The sequence below is a fragment of the Martes martes genome, assembly GCF_963455335.1.
Source record: "Martes martes genome assembly, chromosome: X".
Classification (NCBI taxonomy): domain Eukaryota; kingdom Metazoa; phylum Chordata; class Mammalia; order Carnivora; family Mustelidae; genus Martes; species Martes martes.
Window position 1 is genome coordinate 14,739,874 of NC_137897.1, and position 16,573 is coordinate 14,756,446.

Genomic DNA, 16,573 nt, shown 5'->3' on the forward strand with positions numbered 1-16,573 from the left:
CGTATTAAAATCGTTCCACTATAAAAACATTTCACTCTCAGTGAATAAATTAGCAGTTCTTTGAGAACTTGATATACTTCTAAAATGAGAGCCAGTTTTCTTGCCCCTCCCTGGCTAGTCCACAGAGTTTTTCTAATTAGCAAAGAAATGGGGGGGAGGTGCGGGTTGAGGAAGTGTTGGGTGGGCATACAGAGCATGGCAATACAAAAAATCAGTGTTATTTCCATTATTTCGCTAGTTCATATTCCACAGAATTTTTCATACATTCTACAGTAAACAGAAGGGCAGTATCAAATTAAACTACATTGTTCTGCATTCATCCACATACAATTTAAAAAAATATTCCACATGACTGCTTGGGAAAAACGTAGGTATCAAACATACTTTCCGCAAGCTCTACGATAGTGAGACGTTTTAGAATGAATATTAAATGCTGTAACTTTATGTCAACTTCACAAAGCTGTTACCCTTAGGGACTGTCTCTCTTAGGGAATATTTTTGTCTTTTGTCAGTGTTCTCTCTGCAACCTGGCCAGTAACTAGAACCTTTGGAGAGCTTTGTAAATTTCAGATTCCCTTTTTTAAAAATCTCTATTACCAGTTCGCTTTTCCATCAATATGCCAACAACGTGAAACTCTTTCAGCAAAAATTGTATTCACTTACCTGTTCTGGTTCATATACCATAGTTTGTTTATTCTGAAGCTCAGCCAAAGACATATCTATTCTCCTAAAATAATAAAGGCATATTACAATTAAATAATTATGTTATACACGGATACCTTGATTCCATTACTAGAGAATGGAATTCGAAATAAAGTTGGTGTGTCTTGGAGGAAGCAAAAGAAACCCGCCACCAGGTGGGTTTTCATCTACACGGCAGTCTCCCAGGACACACATATGCTGTGAACAACATCACAGTGACACCTCAGTGGTTCTCAAATCGCTAGTCTGTGTAACCTTAAACTTTGCTCCGGTGATCTACTGCATTCTAACATTGATTCAGCTCAGCTCACGAGACAGGGCACACCACCTGCTCGGCCAGGTGCCAGCAGAAGAAGACATAGGTTTTCATCCGGCTGCCCTCAGAACAGCCATTTCTGACCACATGAAGCAACCCATGATTTCAATGGCTCGACAATTGTCTTTCATTCTTCCAGTGATAACTTCAGTAGGCAATTACTATAGACACAGCAGAATCAAAGTTAGGTAGGTAAAGATTGTCAAAGTCCTACACATTTAAACAATGCTACTCAATGGCTTTAATACAACCTATTCCATCAAAGTACACTGGCCCAGTACCAGCTTGGGTTAGTCCTGGCTTTTAGGTAGGAAAAGAGTCCTAGAGTCTACAGCAAGCCCACAAGGTAGCACCTTCCCAAATCTTTCTGAGACTTAGTCCCAAGAATTAAATGGGCATACAATAATCAATCATTACCTGTGAATTTCTGGATCTGAATTCAATTTAATTTCATTTACATCTGCAGCTTGTATATCTCGCATTTTTGAAAAACGCTCATGCAGAGTAATGTCAGATGATGGAAAATAATTTGCTGAAAAAGGAAACAAAGAGTTTTATCTCAGTGTAAAACTGACTCTGCTTAAAAGATTATATATAAGCACAGGAATAAGGGATTGTTAAAAAAAGTCCAATCTCTTTTCTCTTGGAAATAAGTGGGACCTAAACTTATTCCACAGACTAATTTATAGCGCTCATATGCCTTCCCAAGCCTAAGCAACAGTAAAAAATGCCTGACTTATGAACACAAGGCTTCTGTTCCTATTTGACCTGCCCGCTTATTTGCTGGAGGAAAACCTCTCTCAAAGCGAGGACCTTTCTTCTCCCAGGTAAGACCTTAGTATACTGGGAAGTAAAGATGGTACAGAGTTTTATAGTTCACCTAGAGGAAAAAAATAAAAACAACCCTGAAACATCAGAACAATTCTCAACAAATGCTAAATGTTGTTTACATATCACAGAAGGAGTCCTACTGCCATTGTACTTGAATTAACATTAACTGAAGTTTGTGAAGACATTATGAAACAGCTATGCTACAAGGGTTTTAACAGGATAGAAAGATAATACACTTGACCCATCAGAATGCTACTTAAGCAGTCCTTTTCTCTAACTTACTGTTCCTGTTCTGGGACAATCGCCTGGATTTTTCTGCAATACCACCTCCCTTTCTGCCAAGAATCACACTTCCTTTGGGCGAGAGGGGCTGGAACTGAGAAGGTGAACTGTTTCAGACAAACTGCATACTTCAAAGTAAATATGTGCCTTAGTTTGAAGGATTCAGAGAAAATAATCTGTTCTCAAAATATGTTTATGAAGGTAAAAATAAAATCAGTGCAAATATCCAGTAAGAAACAGAAAATAAGAATTTTGAAATTCTTGAAGGTCTCCAGTTTATTATACCCATCATTGCTTTATTATGCAGCATCAATGAAGAAAGTTGTTCTACGTGACTGAATTTTCCAATTAATGGAAATTGGCCAGAAGCTAAAACAAAACTATTAAATGCAAATATTTAAAGTATTTGTGATGCAACTCCCTGATGCCATAAAGTATAAGCAAATCAAACCGGACTCTTTCGTCAATCACTTCATGTTCACCCTTATGGCACAAGGTCTCAGCAATGCCCTCAGGGGACTTTAAGAATATCACCACAATACCTAGACTTCCAGAGTTCTTGTCAAGTTTCATATACGGTGTTTGTTGCTTCCTCCTTCCTGTTTGGTTATCAGTTATTGTTTCTTGCAACTCTCAGTAGTCCTCTGTCTTGCCGCAGCCAAACTCTCCCTTTCTGACTTTCAATTTGTAATCTACTATGAGTTGAAGTACCAGGTTATTGGAACAACACATGAAGAACGAGGCTTGAATTAATACCTTACACTCTCTATAACAGACTTCCTTATTAATGACCTAATTTATAATGAAATATTAATTAGTATTACTATATCACAGATATTTACCTATATCTTGTGAAAAATCAGTACATTATTTTTGTGTTATCCCTAATGTATGTGCAAAATATACCAACCTTTAACTTGATGGATTATAGTTATGATTTCCTGAGCAAATTCTCCTGTAGGTTTGTTTTCAGTATTCTGAGTTGAGTCAAGATGTTCAAACACTGGATGAAAGTTCTCACTTTTCCTGCCAACAGCAACCAAATCATGTGACATCTGTCTCTCTGTGGAATAGCTAGAAGCAACCCTAGAATAATTTGTAAATGTTTAACTAAATTTGAAACTATTTTACTGAGAAAAGAACTTATTAAAATTAACCAAGATAGCTATAAAACTAAAAAGATGTTTATCTTTTCTTATAGTTAAGGCACTAAACTGTATGCCATAGAACATGTGCAATAATGCGCAGGAGGAAATAGCCTTAGACCCATGGTTTTGCACTCTCCTTTTCAAATCAGAGATCATTAAATATTTGCCACTTTAGTAATAAAATCCTCAAAATTCTAAGTTAAACAATTTTTACCTCCAAAAATACACCAAGGCATCAAAGGTCAATATGCAAAAAATAATCACTTAGATTATTTTTACTCCCAAATGTCCATAGAATTGTAAATCCAGCAAGTTTATACTATCTTGAAGTACTACCACACTTTAAAAGCTGGTATCAAACACAGTAACTTTTTTGACTTCATAAAAATCCTTATACCTCTAAATCAGCAATGAGAAACTCAGTATTTTGAAATCAAACTCTGGTGAGATTAATCACTTACAAAATCTCACTAAACTGTCAGCAAATAGTCTTAGATGTTAGCAAAGTTAAGATCGTTAGAACCAATTAGTGTTCACCCTAAATGTATCCTTAAAGAAATGCTACCATTTCTTACACAACCCCAGCTGTCCTGCCACTCTAATGCTTTCTGAATCTTTATAACTTGTGTTAAAAGCTCTCTTGACCTTTAGGAATCATCATGAAGTCATGATTATGACATACAGCTAATAGTTACTGAGGGCTTACTGCAAGCCAAACACAGGGGCTCAGAACTCATTTGCAAACATTACCTCATTTCATCTTTACAGTAGCCTATGGGGAAGGTGCTATGACACTGGGACAATGGCTGTCTTGGTTGTTTTGCTTTTACATCCCAGAAGCTGAGTGTCTGTATGAACATAATCTTTCCAAGTGTCATAACGGGAAACTATACCTTATTCCAAGAAAGCTGCTCTTGCTTAAAACTACACTTAAATCCCTTGTCTGCAGGCAGATTATGTGTCACAGAAGAAACTGTCTCATTATTTTATATTTATACCTCATTTTGGACCCAAAACGGCACTAACTAGCTTTCAGCCATCTTACTCCTCTGCATTTAACTCTAAATAGCTTTTCCCTCTTCCCAAAACTCATGTTCACTACCCAAAGAACTGAGATTTACAAGTGCTGGGGTTCTTCATGAGTATGTTACAGACTCTGAAGATAACCCCCCCAAGAGAGCCCTGAAATGTGTTTTGAGTAACAGCAGCACCCCTGGAATAAATAACAAGTATCAATCAGGTGGATACACACCGGGCCCGCGGGTGTGCAGGCGCACAGATTCACTAACTACATCACTTAACAGCCATATATTTAACACTGCTCCAGGGTGATGGGGAGCTTACAGATACTCTTTAAACTTCTGAACTCCTCTAATGAGACAGTCTTATGTGCCCATTTTAACTTATCAGAGGCAAGGCTTCCATATGACTTCCTATGCTCCCCGCTCTCAAACCGACACTGTCGAGACAACTCCCTGGCGAAGCAGAAACCCGGGAAAGTGATTGTGCAGCAGCATGATGCCACTGCTGTGGCTTCCCTGATTCGTCAGAAGGACACTCCTTTCCCTTCTTTCCCCCTGATTTGCTCCAAGCTTCCCACTGTGTATCCTGTAACTTGCTGAGAGACATTCATTGAGAAACACTGGAAACTACAACGGCCCCGGGACAACCTCCATTAACAAGAATTACAAATACCGTGTTTAACGGTACAAGAAGCCTGTTCCGTACCCGCCCCCAAATTACTTTTAAAAACATTTTATAGGAGAAAAAGAAGATGTTCAAATAGAGCTACAGAAATGATCTGTCCATAACGGGAAATCAGTTGATAATATTTTGTACTGCAGTCTCAGTTTCTCTGATAAAGGTTGATAAAGGTTTCCAGTTTTCTACCAGGTAATTATTAAAATTTGCTTGTCATTTATTCCAAGTTAATTACTGGTATAACTCTTATACCCATTCCATGCCCAACCCTCAATCCCCAGGAGCGCTATGGTATAGTTTATAGCTACACTTAATCCCAGAAATTTTAGTGTTTACAGTTCCTGTCCATTTATCTGGAGTTTCTCCTTGCAAGATTTTTAATTAAAAAATGTTCAAACTGTGACTTCCCAGGAAATACTAAAATTGTATCACCTGAAATCTTAGTCTTTTCAAGACTATTATGATGGCTTTGTTGTAACAAAAAGCTTCTTGAAACTGGAGAACGCAAAATGTTCTAGGTATTTACATTTGTACATTTAATCACCTCTTGGTTCACATTTTCCTTTTTACGATTTCCTAAGACAGGTATTGAGTAACAAGTTATTAATTTCAAGAAATACTTCCAATACAAGTAGGTAAGCTGAAAAGACTAAATGTTCTCATTTGGGATACATTTTGGACAGTTTTAAAAATTAAAATATAGCCAAACACCTGTATTCTAGTACTATTTCTAATACTGGTCTAACGAAATTTTCCAGGTTCCTCTCTTCCCGCCTCCAGCTCCACCTGTTCTGGTATTTCTTCCCTAAGGATATTTTCCCTGACGTTCTCACTGAATGTTGTGCATACTAACTAGGAAAACATAAAAAGCCACGTTACATCTTAATTTCCTCTTATTCACAGTTAAGATCTACCAAAAAAACCCCAACTGCATGGCAAAAACAATTACAAAAAGCCCAACAACAACCCAATCTAATGGATGATCCCCGCCCTCTGGAAGCTTATCATGGGTAACAGAATCCACGTGACACATACCAAGTGCTCCTTTCTCAGTCTTCTCCCAAGAACTGACGGTCTGTCCCGCCTCCCGTAGTTCACAAAGCTCTCTCCCAGTTATCCGTTTGCTCCTGTCTTCCTGGGAAGACACTTAGCATTTCTGGGGCTGAGGGTAAAGGGTCGGGGAGACCGCCTTTCCTCTAATTCAGCATCTTTTTTCACAAAAGTCCCATAACTGGCCTCCCCAACCCCAGTGCCCTTCCAAGCCGTCTCACAGAAAGAAAGCAGCAGCCGGAACTGAGCTTCCTGCCGCCTCTCACCAGCTAATCCTGTCAGGTCAGGCGGCCTCTGTGGCGGTCTCAGCCTCACAGCCTCCGGTCCCTCTATTCCCTTTTACTGACCCCTTGAAGCACACCTCAAAGTTCCTGTGTGTGCTGCCTGCCTTTGTTAACCTATAAATATAAAATATCTTTCATTTCCTCTCCACATGTTTAAAATCTTGGAAGCCTAGCTCACATGTCTACAACTCCTGAAAGAAACCTTCCCGGAGTCCCCCAGCTTGGGATCCTCTGAGCCCCACTTTGTGTATCACTCAGTGCTCCACCGTATTGCAAAGATCGCCCTCTTGTCTCTTGGACCAGAGGAGGAGAAACAGACTCCTATGCCAGCCGGCAGGCCCAGGGTACCCTAACAGGCTGTCTCACACAAGGTTTAGTCTTCAGAAAAGTACCTGCTGAATGAATAAATGATAAATGGAAAAGAACTTGGACAATTTGTAATGAGAGTTTCAGCTAAAAAGATGACAGACTTCAAAATTCTAATTGAGGCCAATTCAACTGTGTTTTTAAAACTTTCTTGGCTCACTTTTATTTTAAAATTGTAACTTTATTTAGACCAATTTAAATTTTAAATATTTCATTTTTTATGATATGAAATCTCAAATACATACAAAAGTTCAGAAAATTCTATGATGAGCTTGTCAACTCAGCCTTAACAGCTACTAACACATGGCCGATAGAAGCAAAGTTGTAAGGCCAGGAGGAACTGCAGGTTAATTTGGGCCCAAAAAGGCCTGGCCAGGTGGTCTGCCTGATGTCACAGAGCTGCTCAGGAACCCAGTGGAAGACAAAAACTTACGCACCCCAACCTGAAACAGAATGTTCACTAAGAGAAGCTAGGGTGAAAAACAGACACGAAAGGGAAGCTACTCTCAATTGATTTCTTATTTTTAAAAATGTATTTTTAGGGGCGCCTGGGTAGCTCAGTGGGTTAAGCCTCTGCCTTCGGCTCAGGTCATGATCTCAGGGTCCTGGGATCGAGTTCCGCGTCGGGCTCTCTCCTCTGCGGGGAGCCTGCTTCTTCCTCTCTCTGCCTGCCTCTCTGCCTACTTGTGATCTCTATCAAATGAATAAATAAAAATCTTAAAAAAAAAAAAAAAAGAAATACCATGGGGGAAAACCTTAGCTTTTTGTGATACAAAACAGTGAGGCAGCAGGTTTGTATTATCACAAAAGCATCTCCACCCACAGCTTATCGTAAGTAGGTAAAACTTGGGTCACTGGGTTACCTTCCTTCAACCCTTGCTATGTTTTTGACATTGTTCCCCCACCTGTGTAGCACCCCCATCCTTAGAGCATCAGGGCTCCAATGTCTTCTGGGTCCTATCATCCACCTCATCCCCCTTCAGAATGGGGAAAGACCTGAGGCGGGTAGGAAGGTCCTTCCTATATCTCTTCTGGGGTTGGCGGTTGGGAAATAAAAGGATTATATGCAAATGTGACTGATAAGCTCAGTTGAACATCAACTTTGCTAGCCAACCTTCCCATCCTCGACACCGAGTACTAGCGGCCAGGGAGGTCAAAGGAGCCTCAGGTCCATCCACAGCAGCTTATTCTCCTCCAGGGACAGCTCTCCGGCCCCCCTCCACCTCCACCCCCTCCCCTGCTCCTGCCTCTCACTTCCTTACTAGCCTGACCAAGGTTCAGTCTCTCACCTAATCGCCCAACATTAAACCAAAACCAAAACTCCCTTCATCTGCCCGAAGACTCCAGTACGTCCACAACAGTGTTTGGAGTTCATAATAGCATTCACAGAATCTTTCATATTACAACTTCCTAACTTACGTTCTGAAGCATGTAATTATGACTCATATGTAATGTCTACCTCTGATAATGCAATTTCTGACAAAGTGGGTCACTAGAATATAGCCTTTGTTAAACGAAGTATTAACAATGCAGTGAACATTTGAACAAGTGTCTACCTACTGCTGTTCTAGATACAAACTGGAATCTAGAAAAATCACTAGCCTAATCACCTATGACTTCAACTACATTGATAAGTGGAAGAACATACATTGACGTGTGACCAAAGCTAAGAAAGTAAATGAATGCATCAAACAACCATCTCAAGACTTCCAAAAAATGGATAAACCCTCTGGATTTTAACCAACAAATACACCCCTCTCCACTCCATGATTATTTTAATCTTTTCAAGCAGAGGAAAATCTAAGTTATATCAATAGTTGAGAACATGACTATCGAGGGCATTAACTACCTTTGTTTTATGGATACTTGATGAGTCTATACATAAGTAAATCCAGCCCCACAAAACTCTTCCACCACTTAACTGTTCACCAATAAATAATTATCATCAGAGAGAAAGATTTTGTTGACTATGCTTTATCATACTGACAGGATGCATATATTTATAAAGTTATTTATTCTTCAGGTCTTTGAAAAGGAAGGACTTGCAGTGTTAGCTCTACTATACAAGCCATCCTACAGGTCCTTGTCAGGTAATTCAGACACGTGCTGACAGGTCATAAACTTCACAAAATTATGATTTATAAGTTCAAAAGAAAAGATACAGTAGCTTCAATTTTGGGAAGCTCATTTTTGTGATACATGATGAAAAGCAAGCTTCCATTTCTTCTTCCAATTATAAAATTAACTGTGTTCAATATTTCTAAGGTCTATTTAAGCAAAATTCCTCAAAATTGGTATTTCTAGTATTCTTCAAAAGTGTTAAGCCAATTTATTAATTCTCTTTTAAGTTAAAGAATTAAATTAATTAATTCTTTTTTAACATCATTATTAAATATGGGGGTATCATTACTTCTATTAAAAAATTCAAGATTGGGACGCCTGGGTGGCTCAGTTTGGTTAAACATCTGCCTTCGGCTCATGTCACGATCCCAGGGTCCTGGGATCGAGTCCTGCATCGCGCTCCCTGCTCAGTAGAGAGCCTGCTTCCTCCTCTCTCTGCCTGCTGCTCCCCCTGCTTGTGCTGTCTCTGACAAGTAAATAAATCTTTAAAAATAAAAAATAAATAAATGAAAATAAAAATAAAAAATTCAAGATTTTTGTGATTTGATGCAATATTGCCTCCAAAGGAAAAACCTGTAGACAAAATGAAATACTGAAGTATTTAAAGGGGAGTGTACTGATATCTTCAACTCACTTTGAAAGGTATGGAAAAAACAGGATGGAATGATTGATGGATGACAGAAATGTGATTATGAAAGTAGACTAAAATGTTAATTGTAGACGCTCAGTGGTGGGTATATAGGATTTACTGCACAGTTCTTTCAATTTTTCTGTGTGTCTGAACATTTTCATAGTGTAATGTTGGAAGGAAAAAAGCTTGAAGTTGATGCTTACAGTGGTTTTTGTGCTCTTAAGGTTAAGAACTAGTAGGAAATATAATAGTACGAAATGATTTAAGACTTATTATATGAAATGGGATACAAAATTATGAATATAGTATTATGAAAACCATGTAAAAATATACACAGAAAAATAACAAAAGGAGCTGTACTAAAATATTAATAAAACTGTCCTAGGGGAGTAGAATTATGGGTGATTTCCTCTCTTTATTTGTCCAACTTTCTATAATGTAATCCTATTTATAAGTGCTTTCTGTGCACATATAAATATACACATGTATATTTCATATTTTTGTAAGTACAATGATCATAAGGGAGGGAGACGGCCATATCTAACTTTAAGAAAGGAACAAAATATATTTGTTTAAAAAAGAGAGAGAGACTGTGGGTTCACCTCCCTCCCTGTCACATCCTGACCTTAATTTTGTTTCATTTTATTTTTGACTGCAATACAAGTATGAGTGAACATAAATGCACCAAATCAGCATGGCCCGTCACTTTTTTATTCACATACTGGTAGTATCTTAAGGTAATGAACAGACTTAGCTGACAACACCAACTGCAGGGCCTTATTATTTCCGGAATCCATAAACAGAGGTAATATGCATAATGGAATAAAGCACGCAAGCCACAGTAGCAAAATATAACCTACTGTTGGGTGGTCTGTTTTTTCTTAAAGGATCATTAAGAGCTAAAGCGAATGTCTTATAAATAGGCCTCTTTCTAGACTCTGGCCTAATTTCCTCTACCTAGGAGAATCTAGTTGGCTGAGCACCAACTGTTTTGCGAGAAAAAAGTTATATCAATAGTTGAGAACATGAGTATCGAGGGCATTAACTGCCTTTGTTTTATGGATACTTGATGAGTCTATACATAAGTAAATCCAGCCCCACAAAACTCTTCCACAACTTAACCGTCCACCAATAAATAATTATCATCAGAGAGAAAGATTATCATCAAAGAGAAAAGGCAGCAAGAACCACGTTAGGTCACCTGCCTCCTTGAGCCGCAGGTGCTCTGACTTACACAAGTGGGTTCTTCTCTCAAGGCCTTGCTTTCCTCCTCTATAAAATCAGGGCCAGTGAATGGCCCTTTCAAATCAAAAATTCTCTGGATATGAGGCAACAGGGAAAAAACGGGCTCTGGGAAACTGAGCAAGAAATAGGTCTCCTTGAACTCCACCCAGGTATCCCTGGCTACGGAAAATCTAGCAGCATAAAAACACATAAATTCACGAAGACAAACAACTCCATAGAGCGCCCTGCACCCAAAAAGTATCTTGAGATACAATGCGGAAACCAGCAGACATGAGATCACTCTGTATTACTAATCGTGGGATTTATCCTCATCACAGGGCTTCCGTGAAAAATCCAGGCAATCCCTCCCTGCTCAATGGAGTCTAAATACACTGTTAATTCCATTTTCAAAGCTTCAAACAAAGGTGGTGGAAACAGATATTTTTCTTAAACAGTGCTAAGAAAAAACAAAAACAATACCTGGATGTATCTAGTGATTTCTTCACATCTATTTTAACAGTAAGTGATTTCTTCCTAAGACTGGCGGATGAAGGTTTCACATTGGAAAGTTTACTTTTATCAAGTTGGGTACTGGAAGAGTTGCTCTCTTTTCTGCCATCCCCTTCTTTCTTTCCTTTCTCCTTCCGTTTGTCACTGCAGGGTCTCAAGCCAACATCACTTTTACTTGAATGTGCAGAGGCAGTGCAGTCAGTGCAGTCTTTCTTAGATGGTTTGGAAGGTTCTTTCACTTGCCCACCTTCAGTCTCTCTCCCTCTTCCAGCATTAAAACAAATGGACTGTCTATTTTCAGGGCCTTTTTGAGAACTGTACTTTCTATCTTCCTCCTTAGAGTACTTCTGAGTTCTTCCATCCGGAAAGTCCTGGTCCCCACTTGAGGTCTTACGGCGTTTGTGGCGATAGTCACAGGATACCTTGGTTGCTGAACTGGTCTCCGGCGGTTCCCTCTGAGCACGTCGATGAGTGTGTGGTCCAAGGTTCCGCTGCTCTTTCTTCTCTTGGTAAGATGGAAGAGAATGCCCGAACTTCCACTGAGGGCTCCTGGCAGGCTCTCTGTTTTCATACCTCTCCACATCTTTAGGTCTTTTTGATGTGTATCCATATTTTCTGAAATCACGATCCTCAGGATACCTGTGTTGACATAAAGCAGTTTACACTTGCACTAGAGAGAAGAAAGTGAGAATTTACATGTGTGGAATGTTGGGCAGCATGGCTTTAAATGCAGAATGCAGTGGCAAGTTAACTATAATCCCTCAAGCCAACTCATAGAGGCACAAGGTAGCAAAGAGGAATATACCATCTTTTGTTACAACTCTAGCCATCAACATGATTTACTCTAAAAATAAATACTTCATTACTACCAGCGGGCCATAATTACATTACAGTGCTTTTTATCTTTTTAGACAAAAGCTTTTCAAGGTGGTTCTCTTCAACCATAAAGTAAACAGACTTTTGCACTTGAGGCTTTATACCAAATTACCCAGGTTTAATGTTTTCCTATACCTCTTCGGAAAAGAGCTCCTTTTCTCAAAGTCTTCAGAGCCTCTTCTCAGTGACTGAGAATAGTTTTCATCTTGTATCCTCTGGTGCCTCAACTCATCTTCATGCCACTTTCCTTCAAACCGAGAAGAATCTGCCATTGACCTCTGAGGCGGTTTCCCTCCTTTTCCACTTCCTCCGACTCTGTAGTCATCAGGAATATACCTTCCTTCTCCTTTCTGGGAATAACAATTCCTCGGGTACTCTTTGTAGGGTACGTCTTCTGAGTATTTGGGCATATAGTGAGATCTTCTGTTACCATCCCCTCTTCCTGACAAGTATGCTCGGTAAGGCTTGTAAGTATAAACATTTTCTAAAGAGTCTCTTCTTAAATTTGGGGAAGGTGGTCTGTGTTCGTAAGATCGGTAATGCACATTTTCACGAGAAGGAATCCTTGGTTTACTCTGTCCATGCTTCTCACTGTCCATTCGCCAAGTGATGGGTCTTTTTGGATCCTTCCTATATTCACAGCCATAATGCCCGTGAGAATGTCTTTGCTTGTAGTGTTCAGAATTTCTAGGTACTGGTGATAAAGACCTGTGTCAAGAAACAGAAAAGTTCAGTCCATTTAAAGACAATAAACAAAGTTTATCTTAATATGAACTACCTAAATAAGACATTTGCTTCCCACTGCTTCTTCCACTCATATCAAATTCATCAATTTGCTATATCTGTATTCTAAACTGTCCATCTGGGTGTCTGACTACTGCTCTAGCCAATTCAACAAGCATATTCTTTCCATCTGAACTAACGTGTCCCAGGTGCATATTGAAATGGGCTGAGGACACCCACCCTGCTGGAGGAGGACCAGCTTAGGTACACAGTAAGATCCATTTTGGAAGACTGCCCACAGCAAAGTCTGGGCAAAAGAGCCAGTCAGCAAAAGCTTGTATTAGGTTCAACAGTCAGGGAAGAAACAAGCAACTGGAAAGCTAGATTCACACTGATAAATGTGTAGGACAGTCTCCGGGAAACTGAACATAACCTCTGAAATTAAATTAGATTCTAAGAGTTTACGATACCAAAATAAATCCAAACTCAGACTCAAGACTGACCTCGCAGTTTCCGCAATTGATTGACTGTTCTTTTTACTGATGCTATAACACGGAGCAAAAAACTACATATTTGGTGTGTGGAGTAGGAGGGGGAAGAAGGTATTAAGGCTTGAATTTCATACTTAGGTCCTCCATAAATACTACTAACATAGATAAATTGCTGTTCTTTCCCAGACCCGTTCCCCTACGTGTGCTGTTGCAATAGAGCTTATAACTTCGATGAATGTGGGCTTTAATGTAGCCACTGTGCTCCCCAGGAGCAGCACACTTTTTCTGCAACGACCTTCCCTAATACCTCAGCATTGCCAACATCAAGACTTCATTCCCACGGAGGACGAAGAAGGCTCCTGTATCCAGGGAAACTAGTCTGAGCTTCCTGGACTTCCAGAGCAAAGAGCACCACTATCTGGAATACAATCAAGTTCAATTTTGAACCTGGGGACCTTTCCTCCCATCTAACCTGTCCAATGTCCCAATCGCCTCCCCAAGTGCTTAATGTCTTCTAATCAACAAGGCAGGTACGCTAGCAGCTTTCGTTACTGCCCACCTTCAGAAGCTGCCAGGGAGCTGGAGCGACCACGAGTCAGACCCTTTCCATTCAGTGACACGTCTGTGTCCTCCTGATGACAAAGGAGGCAGATTTATGCCCCTCGTGTTCATACTGGGATTTCTATACTAGACTTGGCAATATCTGCCTCTGGAGTCACCAAGTTAGACGTACTAGCAAGTGCATTATTTAGCTGACGAAGGAACTCTGTCTTCCAGCTGGCAGCACCTCATCACAGGAAGAAGCAAGCAGAGCCTCTGAGGACCTTCTGGAAGAGTGCATCTCTTCCATCACTAAGCAGAACAGCTGGCAGCCAGAGACACAGGTCTTCCAGACCGGACGAAATACTCAATCTCTTACTTTAATCCTTACCTCATAATGAATACTGCTTCGTTATTATATTTCACATCAGGGGATTTTTTTTTTAAGGAGATTGCCGGAATGGTTACTATCATTTTCAATTCTCCTAAAGAAACAAAAGAGATCAGAGGAGTCTGTTGGGAGACAATTCTCTACGGGTCTCTTGCCTTCTGCCCTGGTAGGCAGAGGTACTGATGGCTTCTGTGCCAAGACACCGCAGCGTGGGACGATGGAGACAGGGCCTCCCTCGGGAAAACAGAGCCAATTTGTTTGCTATCCAGGCTACGTCTCCTCCAAGGCAAAGGCTGGGTGGGTTTGCTTGTCGCCCCTGATGAGGCCTGGGCTCCTTAGCTGTGTGGACACCACAGGGCTTCGCTCTGCAGCTCCCACCCCCGGGAGACTCGGGACTAAACACAGGAACACGATGCTCAGGCTGCCCGCCATACCACGAGTCATAAAGGTCTTCGTCTCTGACCCAGGACTGCCCGGTGGCAGGCTAATGTGTTAGCTTGCAAGTAACGTAAAATATCAGATACTTTACAGGTTTTGGCACAGAGTCCTGAGAAGGAATCTAGAAATTGGGCACTAAGTCTGGCAGGTCTTCTGTGCCCTTTCGTCAGGGCCTATCACAAAAGGGTGAAACAAAACAACCTCTGTGATGGCCTCCATATTAAACTCATTCATGTTGACATTCCCCTTTCTTCCTGAAGCTCCGTCCTGTTACAACTTGGTCTTGTGGATTACAAAATGAAAATTGTAAAAGAAACGATTGACTCGTCACTGTAGAATAAGCACAATGGCCAAGTTGTATTAACAGGAAAAGTTATGGTCTGCTTTTTATATATGTAATTATGATCCTTTTTTGAGTCCCAGAATGTACTACTCACTTTCACAGCTCTGTGCCGTTGCTCCTGTTGCCCACCCCCCAAACTGGAATACTTCTGTCTTTTGTTTCTGCCTGTACAAATTCTGCCCATCCTTAAATGATCAGCTAAAATTTCATCTTTTCTTTGAAGACTTTACTATCCCCTTTTTCCCTCCACAAAAGCAGAATTATCCCTTCTCTGTGGACCCAGAATATCTGTCCCAGTCAGTAGCACTGTGCTGAACCCACAGCATCACAGCTGACTGTGGTGCCAATCTCCCAGCCAGTCTGCATGCTTGCTGAGGCCCCAGAAGATGTCATGTTGCTTTTGTAGCCTCAGAACCTGGAGCATGTATGTAATGAATACTGGTTGAGCTGTTCCAATCTAACTGTATGTATATACTATTGATACAGCCAACCAGGAAAGAAGAAAGTTGAACTACAACTGAGTTATTCAAAAGTCTATTATTCTGGGGCCCCTGGGTGGCTCAGAGGGTTAAAGCCTCTGCCTTCGGCTCAGGTCATGATCCCAAGGTCCTAGGATCAAGCCCCGCATCGGGCTCTCTCCTTGGCAGGGAGCCTGCTTCCTCCTCTCTCTCTCTGTCTGCCTCTCTGCCTACCTGTGATCTCTCTCTGTTGAAAAAATAAATAAAATCTTAAAAAAAAAAACAAACTCTATTATTCTGCCATGAAGAAGAAATAGGTAACTCCTGATTTTCTAACTCCCGATTTTTTCAAAGATATTGATAATGGAAAAAAAAACCACTCAGGAGTTCTAAACCACTTACTGATGCAAAAAAAGGTAACACTCATAGATGTTTCTCACTCTCCCTTGCTGTGGCCATTGCATTTCTTTTTATTATGGATTAATTCAAGCTGCCAGCCATAATTAAAGAAAGCTGTCAGCTTTCAGAATCTAGAAAAACAACCGCTATCACTGCAAAGTACCTACTGTGAATAACCAGGTCCCATGAGCTTATTAATATAGGTTCATAACAGTACCAGCGAACTTGAAAGTCAAGGTACATCCCAAGTTTACTCTGCTAAACTAAGAATTGCTCACCTGTGTTTCCACCTGGGGGATCGAGAGCGTGACCGTGCCATCCTCTGACACTTGAGCCACCATCCGCTTTTACACTGCAAAGAAACACAGTATTAGCAAGTTTACAGAAACAGCCTGCAATCTGCTCCAAAAGCAGTGAATCCCACCAACAAAAAATTACTTAAGTTGTCCGTGTCTCAGTTTCCTCATCTGTAAAATGGGGATGGTAATAACAGAACCTACCTTATTGGAATGTTGTGAGGACAGAATGAACTAAATCAGGGGTCAGCAACCTTGTCCTGTAGAGGGCCAAAGAGTTGGCTTTGTGGGCCATATCAGGTCTTTACCTCATCTCCTCCTTCTTCCTTTTTTTAAAAAAAACAACTCTTTAAAAATATTAAACCAGGGGCGCCTGCGTGGCTCAGTCATTAAGCCTCTGCCTTTGGCTCAGGTCATGATCCCGGGGTCCTGGGATCCAGCCCCACGTCGGG

At 40.5% G+C, this 16,573-nt stretch overlaps 1 protein-coding gene across 1 annotated transcript in view; it reads right to left on the reverse strand.

The window, feature by feature from the left end:
• The window catches only part of BCLAF3 (BCLAF1 and THRAP3 family member 3), a 58,109-nt gene that overhangs the window by 24,647 nt on the left and 16,889 nt on the right, over positions 1–16,573 (reverse strand). The window contains exons 2-7 of the mRNA XM_080794915.1: positions 16,104–16,177; positions 12,178–12,750; positions 11,137–11,805; positions 3,042–3,217; positions 1,436–1,550; positions 664–727 (exon numbers count right to left, since the gene is read on the reverse strand). Coding sequence (XP_080651041.1) covers positions 664–727; positions 1,436–1,550; positions 3,042–3,217; positions 11,137–11,805; positions 12,178–12,750; positions 16,104–16,144 — 1,638 coding nt within the window. The 5' untranslated portion in view covers positions 16,145–16,177. The remainder of the gene's footprint in view (positions 1–663; positions 728–1,435; positions 1,551–3,041; positions 3,218–11,136; positions 11,806–12,177; positions 12,751–16,103; positions 16,178–16,573) is intronic.